At 52.5% G+C, this 20,904-nt stretch overlaps 1 protein-coding gene across 1 annotated transcript in view; it reads left to right on the top strand.

The window, feature by feature from the left end:
• The window catches only part of clmpa (CXADR like membrane protein a), a 205,849-nt gene that overhangs the window by 135,628 nt on the left and 49,317 nt on the right, over positions 1–20,904 (top strand). The window contains exon 2 of the mRNA XM_072486663.1: positions 8,361–8,518. Coding sequence (XP_072342764.1) covers positions 8,361–8,518 — 158 coding nt within the window. The remainder of the gene's footprint in view (positions 1–8,360; positions 8,519–20,904) is intronic.

The following is a 20,904-nucleotide window of genomic DNA, read 5'->3' as shown; positions in this document are numbered from 1 at the left end:
GCCTACGAAGGCAGTGACCCATCAGCAATTTGGCTGGAGTGACCCCCAGCGTGATGTGTGGTGTTGTCCGCCAGCAAAAAAGGAATTGTGCCAAATAGGTCTCCCAGGAATCCAAGATCAGCTTTCTCATTCTGTTTTTGAACATCTGTACTGCTCGCTCTGCCAATTCATTCGATGCCAGGTGCTACGGAGCGGGACGCACGTTCGTATGCCGTTTGCGGTCATGAATGCCCCAAACTCCGCACTTGCAAAAGCTGTCCCATTGTCCGAGACCAGCGCCTCCGCTATCCCGTGTGTGCGGAAAGACTGCCGCAGCCTGTTGATGGTGGCGCAAACTGTTGCAATTTGCATTTTATGGACCGCCATCCACTTTGAGTGGGTGTCTACGATGGTGAGAAACATTGCTGCCTGGAATGGTCCCGCAATATCTATGTGAAGGCAGGACCAAGGACGGCCCGGTCAATCTCATCCTCGTCGCCAGTTGAATCCACTAAAGTAGCATGCATGGATTAAGCAGGTAGAAAACAAAGGTTACATTTATTTATGGTATACAAGAATCTCCACTTCCTGAAAGATCTCCCTCCTCGACCCGCACACCAGTCAGGATTTTTATACCAATCCCGATTACTGGGGAAGCACGTATTCAGTGGAGGTGTAGCCATCTGGGATGGCCACGTCCCGATTACAAAATGGACACTTGCAAAGAATGCAGGGAAATTTGGACAATGCTAAGAAACAAGCAGGTGCAAGCTCTGTCTGTTGATTAGAACCTTAAACTGTCAGACAGGACAGAAACTACCAAACAATCTACATACTAATGAGCCATCTCCAGGGACAGAAGGGAAACATTTAGATACACAATGTTAAGGCAGACTCCCCGGTGCCAGAAGAAGCTAAAACAAAGCAGACTGACAGTCACCAGGACATGCCCAGCGATCAGGGAACCACCCCTCTATTGGAGGAAAATCGATACAGATGATTGGGAAAGACCCAATTAGTTGAGGCCAAGTTCAGGGCCCGCCCAAAAGCATGCAAGGCCCCTTTTTAGTATAAAAGGTATCCCCCAAGGGAGAATGCCCTGCTTTGGCTCTCACCGAAGTGAGAGACCTGCCTAGCAGCTGCACCAGACCATGTAAGTCCCAAGTCAATGCACGCTACGAGATAGACGCTCCTGGTTGCTACCCTGTAAACAGCTCAACCCAGCAGCCTCAGAACCGAGCAACAGCCATTGTTCCTCAAACTGAGTGGCCACCCGAAGCTAAGTATAGGCTTTAGTAATAGTGGCAGTTTAGTTTGTAGAGTTTATGCATGAGTAGATTTGATTGTGTATAAATAAATGAGCATTGCTTTTGAACTTACTAACTGGTGTATCGAGTCATTGATCAGTATTCGGTTCTGAACCTTGTGGCGGTGTCGAAAGATACCTGGCGACTCTTGAGCAGACGTGATTAAACTGAGCCAAATTAAGAGCCAACCAAAAGTTAGCAACAGAGGTCTCGGGGAATCTGATAGTCCTGATGCAGTATCTTCCGGGAGGGTTATAACACTGTGATAAAGGTGAAAAAATGTTTGTTACTGCATTGAGTTAAATTGATATTCACGTCCACACTAGGCAGGGCTCCTGCCCTTCTTCAGTAGGAAGCTTGAAGGAGGATGTGTGGAGAAATATTTTGCCCTTCAGTCCATGCAAAATATTGAATTAGATCGGATGCATGCAATTTTACTTTGGCAATGAGAATTTGGCCGCACATTATAAACGTCTCCCAATTTTTGTTCCCTTTGACTTTGATACAACTAAAATTCAGGAGCGATGTGTGATAGCAACAGGAATCAATATCGCCCATTTTACACTGTTTCCCAAAGTCAATATTGTTAAGTAATGGGTTAAGAGACATTCCAATTAGTTGTATCATTTATGTTAAGTATCCAATAATTGACACTGATATGTAAAGGGGCTTCAGATGGCCTTCGTGTCAGGTGATGTGAAGATAGAGTTTTGTGCAGAGTCTGTTAAAGTGGACTAAAGTGTTTGTAAACGGAGCAGTACCTTTGACTCTTTATACAACAGCAGCTAAACGTCTAACAAATATTACCCCCCCCCCAATGTTTCTTGCTCTTACTCCAGAGATGTTTACCAGATCAGGTACTAAAATACCTGAATTATGATGCTGAAGTATCTTTATGGTGAATAATGCACTTACCATCAGACTGTCAATTATGCAGCTGTTCTGGAGGAAGTGGTGATTATCTTTCATTAGTGGAAAGCCCAAAACGCCCTCAAAATCCTGATCAATATGTCTAAGAGCGACAGTGACTGAAATCTTGTGCCCTCTCCCATGGTGAGTTTGGTAGAGGAGGCATTTAATCAAATGAAAGGGTAGTGGGAAGTGACCCTCCAGCCCGATTAAGTCCTTGGCGCGAGGTCATTGGGTGGCCTTCCCTCCATGGCACTAATTAAGGCCCTTAATAAATGACCAACTAATTGCCCACTGAAAGGTCTCATCCTGCTGGTATTAATCCGGCTGGGACATGACATGCGGGCGGCGGGGGGGGGGGGGGGGGGGGGTAATAAGCAAAACCACTTTTATTCAAAGGCACTCAGTGCCTGATTGGGGGACTTGGCATCGGGAAGCGGGGTCCTGCTGAATTCCATCCCCATGCCTTTGCTGTTGAACGCTACCCAACCTCTCCTGAGAAGAGCTACTAGCCTGGGACCTGCGGCCCCGGGATCCTTGACCCCCTGACAAGGCCCACCACTGGTCTGACAAGTGCCTGAGTGGCAATTAAATCGGTGGCCTTCTCAAAAAAGAGGCGATACAAGGCTCCCACCATGGGTTGAGATGCCTTCACCTCCATTAAACCCAGCCCAGAGATTCAAATCGAAATGCTGAGGTTTTAAAAAACAATTAAGCTTCCTGCATCGCTAGTTCTGGCAAATAAAGCTGATACAGGATTAAGGTTCATACATCCATTTGTTTCAGTGATACCACTCTTGTCTTTGAATCAGAAGTTTCAATCCCGAATCCAGGTTTGAGCACAAATGTCTATGCAGTACTGAGTGAGTGCTGTTTTGTTGGAGATATCAACTCTCACAAGACATTAAACTGAGCCACACCTCCATGTTCAATTCGACACAAAAGGTTCCAAGCGCATGGTAGTGTGCTGTGGTCAATATTTATCTCAAACCACCATAACTGATTGATTAATTAACAGATAATTTGTCTCAGTCATATGTGGGACTCTATAATGTGCATTTTGCTGCCATATTTGCCGATGGAAGAACAGTGACTGCACTTCAAAAGTAATTCACGGGCTTTGGGGCATCCAGATGATGAGAAAGATGTTATGCAAACGAAATCTGTTTCTTTATAACTAGTTGAGGTACCCTCAATAATGACACTTAGAGATTAAACTGTAAAGAAGGCTTTATTAGACTAATAACTATGCTAGAGCTAGAGACGAGAGCTGACTGTTACAGACCATGAGGCAGTCCTTTATATATGGCTCACAGATGGGCGGAGCCAGAGGCGGAGTCCCCAGGGTTACAAGCCCGGTCTTAAAGGGGACATCACCTTACATGATGATAAGGCAGTAACCGTTCATCACATTCACCCCCTGTTTAAAAAGGAGTCCGGCGGGGGTGAAGTGCCATCATAGGTCCATCCGTCTCGGTGGCCGGATCGTCCTCCTCAATTCGGGCGGTGGTGCGGCGGGCACGGACGTTCCGGTTGAGGGCACATCCGGGAGCACAGCGGTCGGAGCTTCGGTCTGGGTCGGGGTAGTGGAACTAGGCAGGGCCGGGGGTAGCGGAGCCGGCACCGGCGGGGTGTGTAAAGGGTATGGCAAGGGTAGGGGCTCACCAACGGGTGGTAGGGCCGGAAGGGGGTGTGTTGTAGGGGGCGACGGGTCCTGCAGGGGAGCGGCGCGGGAAGGGGCGTCTGTGGTGGAGGATCCAGTGGGTGCCAGATCCCGGAGGGAAACCGTATCTTGCCTGCCGTCGGAGTACTCCACGTAGGCGTAACTGGGGTTGGCGTGGAGCAGTCGGACCTTTTCAACTAGGGGGTCCGTTTTATGGCTCCTCGCGTGCCTCCGGAGAAGAACAGGTCCCGGAGCCATCAGCCAAGGTCGAAGCGAGACCCCGGAGGTGGACTTCCTGGGGAAGAGAAACAATCGGTTGTGAGGGGTCTCATTCGTGGCCGTGCAGAGGAGTGACCTAATGGAGTGTAGGGCATCGGGTAGGACCTCCTGCCAGCGGGTGGTTGGGAGATTTCTCGACCGCAGGGCCAGAAGGACAGCCTTCCACACTGTCGCGTTCTCCCTCTCCACCTGCCCGTTTCTCCGCGGGTTATAACTGGTCGTTCTGCTCGAGGCGATGCCTTTGCTGAGCAGATACTGACGCAGTTCATCGCTCATGAACGATGTACCCCGGTCGCTGTGTATATAGGTGGGGAAACCGAACAGGGTGAAGATGCTGTGCAGTGCCTTAATCACCGTGGCTGAGGTCATGTCGGGGCAGGGAATGGCGAATGGGAAACTGGAGAACTCATCGATCACGGTGAGGAAATAGGCATAACGGTTGGTTGACGGGAGGGGCCCCTTGAAGTCCACGCTCAGTCGCTCAAAGGGGCCCGAGGCCTTCACGAGCCGAACCTTGTCTGGCTGATAGAAGTGCGGTTTGCACTCCGCACAGACTTGGCAGGCCCTGACCATGGCCTTGACCTCCTTGGTTGAGTAAGGTAGGTTGCGGGACTTGATGAAATGGACGAGCCGGGTAACCCCCGGGTGGCAGAGGTCATTGTGGATGGCTTGCAGGCGGTCCTCCTGCGCGTTGGCGCATGTGCCGTGGGACAGGGCATCTGGGGGCTCGTTGAGCTCCCCTGGACGATACTTGATATCGTTTTTTATTTTGCCCCGTTGCGTGTTATCGAACATATAGGTGACCGACCGTTGGTCGGTGACAAGGGTAAACCTCCTACCGGCTAGGTAGTGTCTCCAGCGCCGTACACCCTCCACAATGGCTTGTGCCTCCTTTTCGACTGCAGAACCTCGGAGGCGGTGAGGGTTCGGGAGAAGAACGCTACTGGTCTGCCTTCCTGATTGAGGGTAGCAGCCAGGGCGATGTCTGATGCATCACTCTCTACCTGGAAAGGCATGGTTTCGTCCACCGCGTGCATGGCGGCCTTGATGATGTCGGCCTTGATGCGGTTGAAGGCCAATTGAGCCTCGGCCGAGAGGGGAAAAATGGTGGTCTTTAGGAGTGGCCGGGCTTCGTCCGCATACTTGGGGACCCACTGGGCGTAATAGGAGAAAAGCCCCAAGCACCGTTTGACGGCCTTCAGGCTGCGGGGGGGGGGGGGGGGGAGTTCCTTAAGGGGGCGCATGCGGTCGGGGTCGGGACCTAGGACCCCGTTTTCCACGACATAGCCGAGGATGGCCAGCCGGGTGGTGTGGAAAACGCATTTGCCCTCGTTATAGGTCAGGTTAAGGGCTCGGGCGGTCTGGAGGAACTTTTTGAGGTTAGCGTCATGGTCCTGCTGATCATGGCTGCAGATGGTGACATTGTCCAAGTACGGGTATGTAGCCCGCAAACCGTACTGGTTCACCATTTGGTCCATCGCCCTTTGAAAGGCGGAGACCCCATTTGTGACACCAAAGGGACCCTGAGGAAGTGAAAGAGCCGGCCGGCTGCTTCGAAGGCAGTATAGGGGCGGTCTTTTGGTCGGATGGGGAGCTGGTGATAGGCAGATTTGAGGTCGACCGTGGAAAAGACTCGGTATTGGGCGATCCGATTTACCATTTCCGTGATGCGAGGAAGGGGGTACGCATCAAGCTGCGTGAATCGGTTTATGGTCTGGCTATAATCCACGACCATCCGTTTCTTCTCCCCGGACCAGACTACCACCACTTGCGCTCCCCAAGGGCTGTTGCTAGCCTCGATGACCCCCTCTCCCAATAAACGCTGGACCTCTGACTTGATAAAAGCCATATCTTGGGCACTGTAGCGCCGGCTCCTGGTGGCGACGGGCTTACAGTCAGGAGTGAGGTTCGCGAATAGCGAGGGGGTGCGACTTTCAGTGTCGCAAGGCAGCACACCGTGAGAGGGGGCAAGGGTCCGCCAAACTTCAGTGTCAGGCTTCGGTGGATGCACTGGAAATTCAGTCCGAGCAGCAGGGGGGCACAGAGGTGAGGGAGGATATAAAATTTGAAACGGGTGTATTTGGCACCCTGGATGGAGAGATCCGCAATACAGTACCCCGTGATTTGTACCGAGTGGGACCCAGATGCGAGGGCTATGGTTTGGGATGCGGGATGGGTGCGTAGGGAGCAGCGCCTTACCGTTTCAGGGTGGATAAAGCTCCCGGAGTCGAAGAGGCATGCAGTGTCGTGCCCGTTGACCTGGACCTGCATCATGGAGTTCTGCAGGTGTTTTGGCCGAGTTTGATCGAGGGTGATCGCACCCAGTCGTGGGTAGTCGGAGTCGTCAGCCGAGTCGGACTCGTAAAATGGCCGCCTCCGCCGGCTGCGCGTGTCGGGTCGAGAAGATGGCCGCTGACAAGATGGCCGCTGCCTTGATTCACACGAGGCTGATGATGCGTCAGAAGAGGGCGTGTCGGGTCGGTGCGCAGCAGCATTGCGAGGCCTGCGGGCTTGAGAGCTTGATTTTCGGGCCGGCTGTTCTTTGTTTTTCTGGCCCCCGGGTCTGGCCAGGCAGACCCTCGCAAAGTGCCCTTTCTTCCCGCAGTCGCTGCAGATCGCGGAGCAGGCTGGGCAGCATGGGTGTGGGTGCTGGCCCTGCCCGCAGAAGTAGCATGGTGTGCCCCCATGGTGAGCGGGTGGCCGCGTGGCGCAGGCCTGTAATTCGGTTGAGTCTGAGGAAGTCCGGGGGGGGGGCTGGCAGAGTCCGCGGGGTAAGTACCCAAGTTATGTTGGGCCACCGCCAGCAAGGAGGCGAGCGTTAGCGTCTCCTGGAGGTCTTTTGCCCCGTTTTCGAGCAGCCGCTGCCGGATGTAGGTCGAGCGGATGCAGGACACGAAAGCGTCCCTGATGTGCAGGTTCATATGGACTTCCCCTGTCACATCCTGATGGTCACAGTCCCTGGCAAGCGCGGTGAGTTTCTCAACAAACTCATCGAGCGATTCCCCCGAGCGCTGCCGGCAGGTAGAGAGCAGATGCCTGGCGTGTACCTCGTTGATGGGTTTGACAAACTGCTTGCGGGGCAACTCGATCGCTTCCTCATAAGTCGTCGCCTTTTCAAGCGTGGCGGAGATTCTGTGACTCACCCGGGCGTGGAGTAGACGCAGCTTGCGTGGTCCCAGGATGGGAGTCTCTGCTGAGTCCAGGTAGGCCTCGAAGCACCGCAGCCAGTATTTAAAAATGTCCTTCGCCTCAGGCGTTCGTGCTTCCAGATTGAGCTTCTCTGGTTTTAGGCCTGCGTACATCCTGAATCTAGTTTCGTCTAATAAATTGAGGTACCCTCAATAATGACACTTAGAGATTAAACTGTGAAGAAGGCTTTATTAGACTAATAACTATGCTAGAGCTAGAGACGAGAGCTGACTGTTACAGACCATGAGGCAGCCCTTATGTATGGCTCCCAGATGGGCGGAGCCAGAGGCGGAGTCCCCAGGGTTACAAGCCCGGTCTTAAAGGGGACATCACCTTACATGATGATAAGGCAGTAACCGTTCATCACACTAGTGAAGACGGGACTATCGCCACAGTAGTAACCTTAGAACAACAGTGGGCAACCTGCTGCCGGGGGCCGCATGTGGCTCATCGGGGTTCTGAGTGCGACATTTTGTTGGCTGTTGCCCACGGGCAGGGTTGCCACATTCCGCTGATTTCCATCCGTGTAGTATTTTTCCTACCTACTGAAGTGACATACTTTTGAAAGTAAGTGAAGTGCTGATCTTCCACAACATTAATTGTGAGAGCCGTGTGCTCCCTCTATGTCCAAAGTGTAAATATTGAATTCCTTTTTACCATTTGAATTTGATAATAGTTCTATTAATATATAAATGATTAGGGTGGCACAGTGGTTAACACTGCTGACTCATGGCACCGAGGACCCCGGTTCGATACCAGCCCTGGGTCACTGTCCATCTAGAGTTTGCACATTCTCCCCTTATCTGCATGGGTCTCACCCCCACAACCCAACTTTTGTGTAACATAGAGACTAGGGAGAAGGTTGACAAAGGCCTGCCCTTTAGAAAGTTTCACATTCTGTGGGAAATCAGCTCGACAATGAATTCATGGCAGTGCAAGTATCACAGGTTTGGAAGTATTGCATGTGTGGACTCGTCTGATTTAACACTTTCTAATACTGTACCTAATATTGTTCCTTTCTATTTGGGATTTAGGCTGTGCTCTCTTGTGGACTGTGATTGCCCAGTCTGTTATGAAGCAGGCTGAGCAGGAGGATGTTGTTCTACCATGCCAGCATCGCTTTGGTCATTTACAATCAAAGAATCTGGATATTGAATGGCTTTTGCAAGACTCTGAACCCAATCAGAAAGTGGTGAGCATTCCTTTCATAGATAGTTTACATTATAGTCAATTATTATTCTAATTGTGATAATGGTCAATGTAATGACTGCATTGCGCCACATTACATTATAGTTTATTCAGCTGCTACATGATTGATCCTTAACACAACTGTGCAATATTTTTAAAAGTTAAAAACCCAGCAAGATTCTTTGTAATTTCATTTGTCATACAGAACTGAGCTCCAATCCATTTATTTTAAACAAATCATTCATACACTAAAATAGCAGAGAGGGGGAGCTTTTGCTTATATTTGAGGAGTCAGGTTTAATCTTGTCACCAGCATATAAGAGCAGGGAAATGCAGCTGTGTTTATTCAGAGCACTAGGTGCATCACGTCTGAATTAGGGGGCTAAAATTCAACTTCAGAGGAGGCAATGAGGGGTAAAAGGGGTAGGAATGGAACAGCAGCTGTTATATACTCTGCTTATTGAATGAAGAGGAAAGTCAGGCAGTGTTTACAACATGGCTGCTGCCTCCTAGTGTATTTTAGCCCCATGATGTTCATTCCTGACTGTCCCATCTTTAGAGAATTGGTAAACTTTTTAATATCATTTATTACTAATTAATATAATGAATTTATAATTCATTGATAATTAATCAATATAATTGTAAATTATATTCCCTGGAGATGAGGAGGTGATTTCATTAAGATGAATAAAATAGCGCATGCTGTACCCAGCTTGTTTGTGGGTCACTTTTGAGGGCCAGATAAGGCGATGAACTTTGTTAAGGACTGGCAGGTGATGGTGGACATTGAACTTGGGGGCGAGTAGTTGTTTTTTTTATCATGCTCCTAAATTTATTTTTTCTTTTTTGGATTTTGTATGTGTTGTTTTGCACAAAGTTTTGGGCCGTGGCTCAGTTTGGTATGCGAGTTAACTTTGTTCTTAATGGGGGATGGCGGGTCACTTCCGGTTGCGGCTATGCAGAGGTAAGTCGCACGTTCGGCAGCTCCTGCAAGAAACGGACTTTTGGGCTCTTTTTAGAGCCCGTAACGGCGCTTGCTCGACCTTTCCCGGTGTGGGAAGGAGATAGCAACACTCCCCCAATAGTATATGGCTTGGACCAGGAGTGGGGTGACCAAAAAAGTGACAGTGAAGCAAAAGAAGGTGCGAGGGAGGAAGACCAAGATGGCGGCGAGTGGCGACCAGGCAGCGTGGATGCAGTGGGCGCAGAAGTTTCTTCAGCGCTGCTTTAGGGAGCTGAAAGTGGATCTGCTGGAGCCGATGAAGGCGTCAATCGATAAGCTGCTGGAGACCCAGACGGCCCAAGGGGCGGCGATCCGGGAGGTCCGGCAAATGGTCTCTGAGAACGAAGATGAGATCCTAGGCCAAGCGGTGAAGGTGGAGGCACACAAGGCGCTCCATAAAAAATGGCAGGAGAGGTTCGAGGAGATGGAGAACCGGTCAAGGCGGAAGAATCTGCGGCTCCTGGGCCTCCCGGAAGGATTGGAGGGGTCGTACGTGGGGGCCTACATGGTCACCATGCTTAATTCGCTGATGGGAGCGCGGTTCTTCCAGGGGCCCCTGGAGCTGGAAGGGGCCCACCGAGTGCTGTCGAGGAGGCCCAAGCCCAACGAGCCGCTACGGGCGGTGCTGGTGCGGTTCCACCGGTTTGCTGATCGGGAGTGCGTGCTAAGGTGGGCCAAGAAGGAGCGGAGCAGCAGGTGGGAGAACGCGGAGTTCCGGATCTACTAAGATTGAAGCGCGGAGGTGGCGAAGAACAGGGCCGGGTACAATCGGGCGAAGGCGGTGCTGCACAGGAGGGGGGTGAAGTTCGGCATGCTGCAGCTGGCGCGTCTGTGGGTCACCTATAAGGACCAACATCATTATTTTGAGTCCCTGGAGGAGGAGTGGGCCTTTGTCCAGGCTGAAAAATTGGACTTGGACTGAGGGTCAGGGGCGGGGGGCCGCGGTGAAGGGATGGTTGGGGATTGTTGTGTTGTATTCTGAGGGGGGCTCTTTGTTCATTGTTGGTTCTTTGTTTTTCGGGAGTTGGTTGGGCACTGTTTCGGTTGGGTCCGCCGGGTGGACTCGTGGAGGGGGGCAGGTAAACGGCTTGAGGGGTTGATGGCTGGCAGGGGGGGATGGGGCCCCACGGGGGGTGGTGAGGCCCCGTGGGGGGGTGAGGCCTGGGTTGAGGGCAAGGGGACCGGGCCTGAAAAGGGAGCTACGCCCGCGGAGGCGTGGCCACACAAGTGGCTTTTTCCCGCGCTAAGGGCTGAAGGGGGCAGGGCCGGATCTGGGAAGCGCGGGCTTTTTCCCGCGCTGGGAGTGGAAGGGGGAGGGGGAGAGCCTGCTGGTGGGCAATGGGTGGAGGGGAAGTTCCATACTGGGAGCGGTCGAGGGAGTGGCCGGGGTCAGCAGGAGTCGGCTGACTTACGGGAGTGCAACGGGGGGAGCAATGCAGCTAGGGGAGCCCTAGCGGGCGGGGGGGGGGGGGGGGGGGACCGCTGTGGGGAACGGGCCGTGCGGGAGGCGCAGGCACGTGGCTGGCCTAGGAGGGGATATGGCTGGCGGCGGGGGAGGGGGGCGGGTAGCCCCCTGATCCAGCTGATAACCTGGAACGTAAGGGGACTGAACGGGCCGGTCAAACGGGCCCGGGTGTTCGCGCACCTGAAGGGGCTGAAGGCAGATTTGGCCATGCTTCAGGAGACGCACCTAAGAGTGGCGGATCAGGTAAGGTTGAGAAAGGGGTGGGTAGGCCAGGTGTTTCATTCGGGGTTGGATGCAAAAAATCGGGGGTTGGCGATCTTGGTGGGGAAGAGAGTGTCATTCGAGGCGTCGAGCATCGTGGCAGACAATGGCGGTAGGTATGTGATGGTAAGTGGCAAGCTGCAGGGGGAGCGGGTGGTGTTGGTCAATGTATACGCCCCGAATTGGGACGATGTGGGCTTCATGCGGCGTATGTTGGGCGGATTTCGGACCTGGAGACAGGGGGCCTGATAATGGGGGGGGGGGGGGGATTTCAATACGGTTCTGGCCCCGGCAATAGATCGCTCCAGGTCTAGGACGGGTAGGAGGCCGGCGGCGGCCAAGGTGCTGAGGGAGCTCATGGATCAGATGGGAGGGGAGGACCCCTGGAGGTTTGCGAGGCCAGGGGCCAGGGAATTCTCATTCTTATTCCTATTCCTGGATTGACTTTTTTGTTATGAGTAGGGCGCTGATTCCGAGAGTGGAAGATACTCAGTACTCGGCGTTAGCCATTTCCGATCACGCTCCGCATTGGGTAGACTTCGAGCTGGGGGATGAGCGGGACCAGCGCCCGCGGTGGCGCTTAGAGGTGGGGTTGCTGGCGGATGAGGAGGTGAGCGGGTGGGTCCGAGGGTGCATAGAGCGGTACCTGGAGGCTAATGACAATGGGGAGGTCCAAGTGGGGGTGGTCTGGGAGGCACTGAAGGCGGTGGTCAGGGGAGAGCTGATCTCCATTAGGGCCCATAAGGAGAGGAGGGAGAAGAGAGAGCGGGAGAGGCTGGTGGGGGAGATGGTGAGTGTGGACAGGAGGTATGCGGAGGTCCCGGAGGATGGATTGCTTAGGGAGCGGCGCAGCCTCCATGCCGAATTCGATCTGTTGACCACCAGGAAGGGGGAGGCGCAGGGGGTGGTATATGAATATGGAGAAAAGGTGAGCCGATGCTGGCGCACCAGCTTCGGAAGCGAGAGGCAGCTAGGGAGATCGGGGAGTTAAGGATGGGGGAGGGAGCATGGTGCGAAGTGGGGTGGTTATCAATGGGGTCTTCAGGGACTTCTACGAGGAACTGTATCGGTCCGAGCACCCACTGGAGGAGGGAGGGATGGGTCGCTTTCTGGACTGGTTGAGATTCCCGAGGGTGGAGGAGGGGCAGGTGACGGGGCTGGGGGCGTTGGTTGGGTTGTTGGAGGAGTTGGTCAAAGGGATAGAAAGCATGCAGGCGGGGAAGGCACTGGGGCCAGATGGGTTCCCGGTCGAATTTTATTAAAAGTATGCGGACCTGCTGGGCCCTATGTTGGTAAGGACCTTTAACGAGGCAAGGGAAGGAGGGGCTTTGCCCCCGACGATGTCTCGGGCGCTGATCTCCTTGATCCTGAAGCGGGACAAGGATCCCTTACAATGTGGGTCATACAGGCCGATCTCACTCCTAAATGTAGATGCAAAGTTGTTGCCGAAGATTTTAGCCACGAGGATAGAGGACTGTGTGCCGCAGGTCATTTACGAGGATCAGACTGGGTTCATGAAAGGGAGACAGCTGAATACGAATGTATGGAGGCTCTTGAATGTTATTATGATGCTGGCGGTGGAAGGGGAGGCGGAGATAGTGGCGGCGATGGATGCGGAGAAGGCCTTTGATAGGGTAGAGTGGGGGTACCTGTGGGAGGTGCTGAAAAGGTTCAGATTTGGGGAGGGGTTTGTCAGGTTGGTTAAGTTGTTGTATGAGGCCCCGGTGGCGAGTGTGGCCACGAACAGAAGGAGGTCAGAGTATTTTTGGTTACACTGGGGGACGGGGCAGGGGTCTCCCCTGTTAACTCTGCTCTTTGCGCTGATGATTGAGCCCCTGGCCATGGCATTGAGGGAGTCGAGGAATTGGAGGGGGTTGGTGCGGGGTGGGGAGGAACATCGGGTGTCGCTCTATGTGGACGATTTGCTGTTATATGTGGCGGACCCCCTGGGGGGAATGCCGGAGGTGATGAGGATTCTCAGGGAGTTTGGGGATTTCTCCGGGTATAAGCTCAATATGGGGAAGAGCGAGTTGTTCGTTGTTCACCCAGAGGACCAGGAGAGGGGGATTGATGAGCTCCCGCTAAAAAGGGCGGAGAGGAGTTTCAGGTACCTGGGGGTCCAGGTGGCTAGGTTTTGGGGGGGCCCTGCACAAGACTGGTGGAGCAAATGGAGGAGGAGTTGGGTGCAAATGGAGGTGGGACGTGCTGCCACTCTCCCTGGCGGGTAGGGTGCAGTCAGTTAAAATGACGGTGCTCCCGAGATTTTTGTTCCTGTTCCAGTGCCTCCCCATCCTGATCCCTAAGGCCTTCTTCAGGCGGATTAATAGGAGCATTATGGAGTTTGTGTGGGCGCAGAAGACCCCGAGGGTGAGAAGAGTATTCCTGGAGCGGTTCAGGGATAGGGGGGCGGTTGGCGCTGCCTAATCTCTGTGGGTACTATTGGGCCGCCAACATGGCGGTGGTGCATAAGTGGGTGGTGGAGGGGGATGGGGCGGCATGGAAGAGGCTGGAGATGGCGTCCTGTGTGGGCACGAGCCTGGAGGCGCTGGTGACGGCGCCGCTGCCGCTTCCTCCAACGAGGTATACCACGAGCCCGGTGTTGGCGGCTACCCTCAAAATTTGGGGGCAATGGCGACGTCACGGGGGGAGGTGCGGGCCTCAGTGTGGGCCCCAATTCGGGGGAACCACCGGTTTGTCCCGGGGAGGATGGACGGAGGGTTCCTGAGCTGGCGCAGGGCAGGTATTAGAAGGATGGGGGACCTGTTTGTGGACGGTAAGTTCGCAAGCCTGGGTGAGCTGGAGGAGAAGTTCGGGCTCCCCCTGGGGAACACCTTCAGATATGTGCAGGTAAGGCCGTTTGTTCGGCGGCAGGTGGTGGAGTTTCCACTGTTGCCACCACACAGGGTCCAGGACAGGGTGCTGTCGGGGCTGTGGGTTGGAGAGGGGAGGATCTCGGCAACAAATCAGGTGATGCAGGAGGACGAGGAGGCCTCGGTGGAGAAGCTAAAGGGTAAGAGGGAGGAGGAGTTAGGTGAGGAGATTGACGAAGGGACGTGGGCAGATGCCCTGGGGAGAGTGAACTCTTCCTCTTCTTGCGCGAGGCTCAGCCTCATACAATCTAAGGTGCTGCATAGGGCTCACATGACCGGGGCAAGGATAAGCCGGTTCTTTGGGGGCGAGGACAGGTGTGTTAGGTGCTCAGGGAGCCCAGCAATCCACACCCACATGTTCTGGGCGTGCCCAGCGCTGGAGGACCTTTGGAAGGGTGTAGCGAGGACGGTGTCGAGGGTGGTAGGTTCCAGGGTCAAGTCGGGCTGGGGGCTCGCATTATTTGGGGTGGCAGAGGAGCCGGGAGTGCAGGAGGCGAAAGAGGCCGGTATTCTGGCCTTCGCGTCCCTGGTAGCCCGGCGAAGGATTCTTCTTCAGTGGAAGGATGTGAGGCCCCCAAGCGTGGAATCCTGGATCAACGATAAGGCGGGGTTTATTAAATTGGAGAGGGTGAAATTTGCCTTAAGGGGTTCGGTGCAAGGGTTCTTCAGGCGGTGGCAACCGTTCCTAGACTTCCTGGCAGAGTGTTAGAAGATGGTCAGCAGCACGGGGGGGGGAGCTCGTTGGGGTTGGTTTGTTTTTCTTGAGTATTTGCTTTTGTGTTGATGAAGGCTGTTAATTTATTATTTATGTATATGGGGAGGGGGTTTGTTCTTTTTCTGTATTTTGTTGTTGATATTTTGTGAACATTTGAATAAAAATTATTTTAATGCAGAAAAATGGGGGCTGGCGGGTGAAATTTTCTTCTTTGTGCTTGTTGGGGATTGTAATGTTTGCATATGTATTTTCGAGCGGGGGGGGGGAGATCAGTGGGGGTCAGGATGCTTGGCGCCATTTGCGGAGGCTACCAGGCTAGCTCACGGAAGCGCAGTGGGGGGCGAGCAGGTGATCAGTCTGTTATGGGGGGTTGGGATGGTTATTTTGTTATGGGGGGAGAGGGAGGGGGGAATTATTCTTCTGACAGGGGAGGGGCTGGTGCGTTGAGACAAATTGGAAGTCGATGACAGTGGGCGCCCGAGGGCGGGCCTGAGGAGTCGTGGGACACGGGCTGGAGGCTGGCCTAAGAAGGGTTATGGTTGATCGGCAGGGGGGAGAGCGGGGTGTCCCCCGATCAGGCTGATCACATGGAACGTGAGGGGGCTAAATGGGCTGGTCAAGAGGGCTCGTGTGTTCTCGCATTTGAAGAGTTTGAAGCCGGATGTGGCAATGCTGCAGGAGACACACCTGAGGGTAGTGGATCAGACTAGGCTGAGGAAGGGGTGGGTCGGGCAGGTGTTTCATTTGGGGCTGGACTCTAAGACTAGGTGGGTAGCGATCTTGATCAATAAGCGGTTGTCATTCGAAGTAGGGTGCATAGTGGCGGATTCGGGGGGCGTAGGTACGTTATGGTGAGTGGAAAGCTGGAGGGGATGCCGGTGGTATTAGTGAATATTTATGCACCAAATTGGGACGAATGGAGTTGATGAGGCGGGCGCTGGACTTGGGTCCCGGGTCCGGACTCACACAGACTGATCATGGGGGGACGGGACTTTAATACAGTTATAGATCTGAGGCTGGATCGGTCGAGGTCGAGGACAGGGAGGATGTTAGCCACGGTAAAGGAGCTAAAAGGGTTTATGGAACCGATGGGAAAGCTGACTACACCTGCGGGTAGTGCACCCAACTCCAACTCCTCACAGACCGCGTTAGGGAACTGGAACTGGAGCTGGATGAACGTCGGATCATCCGGGAGGCAGAAGGGGTGATAGAGAAGAGTTACAGGGAGGTAGCCACATCCAAAGTACAGGGCAGGAGTAGCTGGGTTACAGTCAGGGGAAGGAAAACGAACGGGCAGACAGTGCAGGGATCCATCGTGGCCGTTCCCCTTCAGAAGAAGGATACCGTTTTGGATGCTGTTTGGGGGGGGTGGGGGGGGGGGGGGGTGACCTACCGGGGGAAGGCCCCAGCGGCCAGATCTCTGGCACTGAGCCTGGCTCTGTGGCTCAGAAGGGAAGGGGGGAGAATAGAAAAGCAATAGTGATACGAGATTTAATGGTTAGGGGAATGGATAGGAGATTCTGTGGTCACGAACAAGACTCCCGGAAGGAATGTTGCCTCCCGGGTGCCAGGGCCAGGGATGTCTCGGATCGAGTCTACAGGATTCTTAAGGGGTAGGGGGAGCAACCAGAAGTCGTAGTGCACATAGGCACCAACGATATAGTTAAGAAAAGGGATAAGGATCTAAAAAGTGATTTTAGGGAGTTAGGTTGGAAGCTAAAGAGCAGGACAAGCAGATTAGTGATCTCAGGATTGCTACCGGTGCCACGTGCAAGTGAGGCAAGGAACAGAGAGCGAGTGCAGCTGAACACGTGGCTACAGGGCTGGTGCAGGAGGGAAGCTTCAGATATGTGGATCATTGGGATATCTTCTGGGGAAGGTGGGACCTGTACATGAAGGACGGATTTCACCTAAACTGGAGGGGCACCAATATCCTGCCTGGGAGGTTTGTTTGCTAGAGCTCTTTGGGAGGGTTTAAACTAGATTGGCAGGGGGATGGGAACCAGAGCTATGGATCAGAGGAGAGGGTAGCTGTTGAACAGGCAGAAATAATATGCAGCAAGTCAGCGAGGATGGATAGATAGTTGATAGGGCAAAATTGCACTCAGTGGAATGGGTTAAAGTGTGTCTGTTTCAATGCAAGGAGTGTCAGGAATAAGGGAGATGAACTTAGAGCATGGATCAGTACATGGAACTACGATGTTGTGGCCATTATGGAGACATGGATTTCACAGGGGGAAGAATGGTTGTTAGATGTTCTGGGGTTTAGATGTTTTCCGAAGAATAGGGAGAGGTAAAATAGGAGGGGGAGTGGCACTGTTAATTAGGGAGTGTATCACAGTGCAGAATAGGAGTAGTTGAGGAGGGTTTGTCTACTGAGTCAGTATGGGTGGAAGTCAGAAACAAGAAAGGAGCAGTCACTTTATTGGCAGTTTTCTACAGATCCCCAAATAGCAGCAGAGAGATAGCGGAGCAGATTGAGCGGCAGATCTTGGAAAAGTGCCGAAGTAACAGAGTTGTTGTCATGGGTGACTTCAACTTCCATAATATTGACTGGAACCTCCTTCGTGAAAATGGTTTGGATGGAACAGATTTTGTCAGGTGTGTACAGGAAGGATTCCTGACTCAATATGTAGATAGGCCGACTAGTGGAGAGGCCATATTGGACTTGGTGCTCGGAAACGAACCAGGCAAAGTGTCAGATATCCCGATGGGAGAGCATTTCGGTGACAGTGACCACAACTCCTTGACCTTTACCAAAGTCATAGAGAGCGATAGGAACATACAGTATGGGAAGGTATTTAATTGGGGGAGGACAAATTATACTGCTATTAGACAGGAGCTGAGGAGCATAAAGTGGGAACAATTGTTCTTGGGGAAATGCACAAAAGTAATGTGGGGGTTGTTTAAGTAGCACTTGCTGCGAGTGCTGGATAGTTTTGTCCCACTGAGATGAGAAAGGAATGGTAAGGTGAAGGAGCCTTGGATGATAAGAGAAGTGGAGCTTCTAGTGAAGCGGAAGAAGGAAGCTTACGTAAGGTTGAGGAAGCAAGGATCTGACTCGGCTCTCGAGGGTTACAGGGTAGCCAGGAAGGAACTCAAAAATGGACTGAGGAGAGCTAGAGGAGGCATGAAAAAGCCCTGGCGGGAAGGATTAGAGAAAACCCCAAGGCATTCTACACTTATGTGAGAAATAAGAGGATGATCAGAGTGAGAGTAGGGCCGATCAAGGATAGTGGAGGGAACTTGTACCTAGAGTTTGAGGAGATGGGGGAGGCCCTAAATGAATATTTTGCTTCAGTATTCACGAGAGAGAGGGACCTTGTGGCTCATGAGAACAGTGTGAACCATGTTAATAGACTCAAACAGGTTGATATTAAGAAAGAGGATGTGCTGGAAATTTTGAAAAGCATCAGGATAGATAAGTCCCCTGGGCCTGACGGGCTATACCCAAGGTTACTATGGGAAGTGAGGGAGGAGATTACTGCACCATTGGCGATGATCTTTGCGTCCTCACTCTCCACCGGAGTCGTACCGTATGATTGGAGGGAGGCGAATGTTGTTCCCCTGTTCAAGAAAGGGAACAGGGAAATCAATGGGAATTACAGACCCATCAGTCTTACGCCTGTGGTGAGCAAAATATTGGAAAGGATTCTGAGAGATAGGATTTATGATTATTTAGAAAAACATAGTTTGATTAAAGATAGTCAGCATGGCTTTGAGAGGGGCAGGTCATGCCTCACAAGCCTCATTGAATTCTTTGAGGGTGTCACGAGACACATTGATGAAGGTCGGGCAGTGGATGTGGTGTATACGGATTTCAGTAATTCATTTCATAAGGTTTATCAAATGGTAGGTTTATTCATAAAGTTAGGGGGCATGGGATACAGGGAAATTTGGCTGTCTGGATACAAAATTGGCTGGACAAAAGAAGACAGCGAGTGGTAGTGGATGGAAGGTATTCTGCCTGGAGGTCGGTGACCAGTGGTGTCCCTCAAGGATCTGTTCTGGGACCTCTGCTCTTTGTGGTTTTTATAAATGACTTGAATGAGGAAGTGGAATAGTGGCACAGTAAGTTTGCCGATGACACGAAGGTTGGGGGAGTTGTAGATAGTGTTGAGGGTTGTTGCAGGTTACAAGACATTGACAGGATGCAGAGGTGGAATGAGAAGTAGCAGATGGAGTTCAACCTTGATAAATGTGATGTGATTCATTTTGGAAGGTCGAGTTTGAATGCTGAATACAGGGTTAAAGGCAGGATTCTTGGAAGTGTGGAGGAACAGAGTGATCTTGGGGTCCACATACGCAGATCTCTCAAACTTGCCACCCAGGTTAATAGGGTTGTTCAGAAGGCATTTGGTGTGTTGGCTTTCATTAACAGGGGATTGAGTTTAAGAGCTGCGAGGTTTTGTCTAAACCCTAGTTAGACCACACTTGGAATATTGTGTCCAGATCTGATCGCCTCATTATAGGAAGGATGTGGATGCTTTGGAGAGGGTACAGAGGAGATTTGCCAGGATGCTGCCTGGACTGGAGAGCATGTCTTATGAAGAAAGGTTGAGGGAGCTAAGGCTTTTCTCACTGGAGCGAAGAAGGCAGAGAGGTGACTTGATAGAGGTGTACAAGGTGATGAGAGGCATGGATGGAGTGGATAGCCAGAGACTTTTTCCCAGGGTGGAAATGGCTGTCACGAGGGGACATAATTTTAAGGTGATTGGAGGAAGATATAGGGGAGATGTCAGAGGTAGGTTCTTTATACAGAGAGTGGTGGGTGTGTGGAATGCACTGCCAGCAGAGGTGGTGGAGTCAGAGTCATTAGGGACATTTAGGCGACTCTTAGACAGGCACATGGACAGCAGTAAATTGAAGGGGTGCAGGTTAGGTTGATCTTAGATTAGGATAAATGGTCGGCACAACATCGTGGGCTGAAGGGCCTGCACTGTGCTGTACTGTTCTATGTTCTATGTAGATCCATGGAGGTTCGGATGACCAAGAGCGAAGGAATTTTCTTTTTCCTCCCATGTACACAAAGGGTACTCCCGGATTGATTTTTTCATTTTGGATAGGGCCTTGTTGGCAGGGCTGGTGGATGCCAAGTATTCGGCGATTGTTGTGTTGGACCATACCCCACACTGGGTGGATTTTCGAGTGAGCAAGGAGGGGGGCCAGCGCCCGCAATGGAGATTGGATGTAGGACTGCTAACGGATGAGGAGGTGTGCGGGCGGGTGAGGGAGGCCATCCAAAATTATTTGAGAGAAATTTCACAAGGGAGGTTTCGGCAGCAATGGTATGGGAGGCGCTGAAGGCAGCAGTTAGTGGGGAACTGATTTTGGGCTCATAGGGAGAAGGGGCAGCGGGCATCGATGGATAGGTTGGTTAGCGTGATATCCAGGTGGATCGAAGGTACCCGGAAGCCCCGGAGGCGGGACTGTTGAAGCTGTGACAGAAGCTGCAGATGGAGTTTGGGCTGATATCCACAGGGAAGGCGGTGGGGCAGTTGAAGAAGGTGAGGGGGGTGGTATATGAGTATGGGGAGAAGGCCAGTAGGATGCTAGCTCACCAGCTCAGGAAGAGGGCGGTGGCCAGGGAGATAGGAAGAGTGAAGGATGGAGGGGGTACACGGTCTTGGACACAACGGGATGAATGGGGTGTTCAAGGAATTTTACAGTCGGTTGTATGAGTCGGAGCCCCCTGCTGGGGTAGAGGGGAGGAGGCAATTCTTGGAAGGTTTGGAGTTTCTGAAGGTGGAGAAAGGGTTGGTGGAGGGGCTGGGTGCCCCGTTTGAGATTGTGGCAGGAGTAGAGGGATTGGAGGCCATGCAGTCGGGCAAGGTCCCGAGACTGGACGGTTACCCAGTGGAATTTTATAAGAAGCTTTCGGGGGTGCTGGGTCCGCTTCTGGTCGGGTATTTAATGAGACAAGGGAGTGGGGCGTTCTTCCCCCAACAATGTCACAGGCTTCGATCTCATTGATCCTGAAGCGGAAGAAGGACCCAGAACAATGCGGGTTTTACAGCCCAATCTCCCTACGGAATGTAAACGTATTGATGGTCAAGATTTTGGCCTCGAAAATAGA

The sequence above is a fragment of the Scyliorhinus torazame genome, chromosome 21, assembly GCF_047496885.1.
Source record: "Scyliorhinus torazame isolate Kashiwa2021f chromosome 21, sScyTor2.1, whole genome shotgun sequence".
NCBI lineage: Eukaryota > Metazoa > Chordata > Chondrichthyes > Carcharhiniformes > Scyliorhinidae > Scyliorhinus > Scyliorhinus torazame.
Note: the sequence above shows the minus strand (reverse complement) of the source record. Positions and strands in the feature narration are given on the sequence as shown.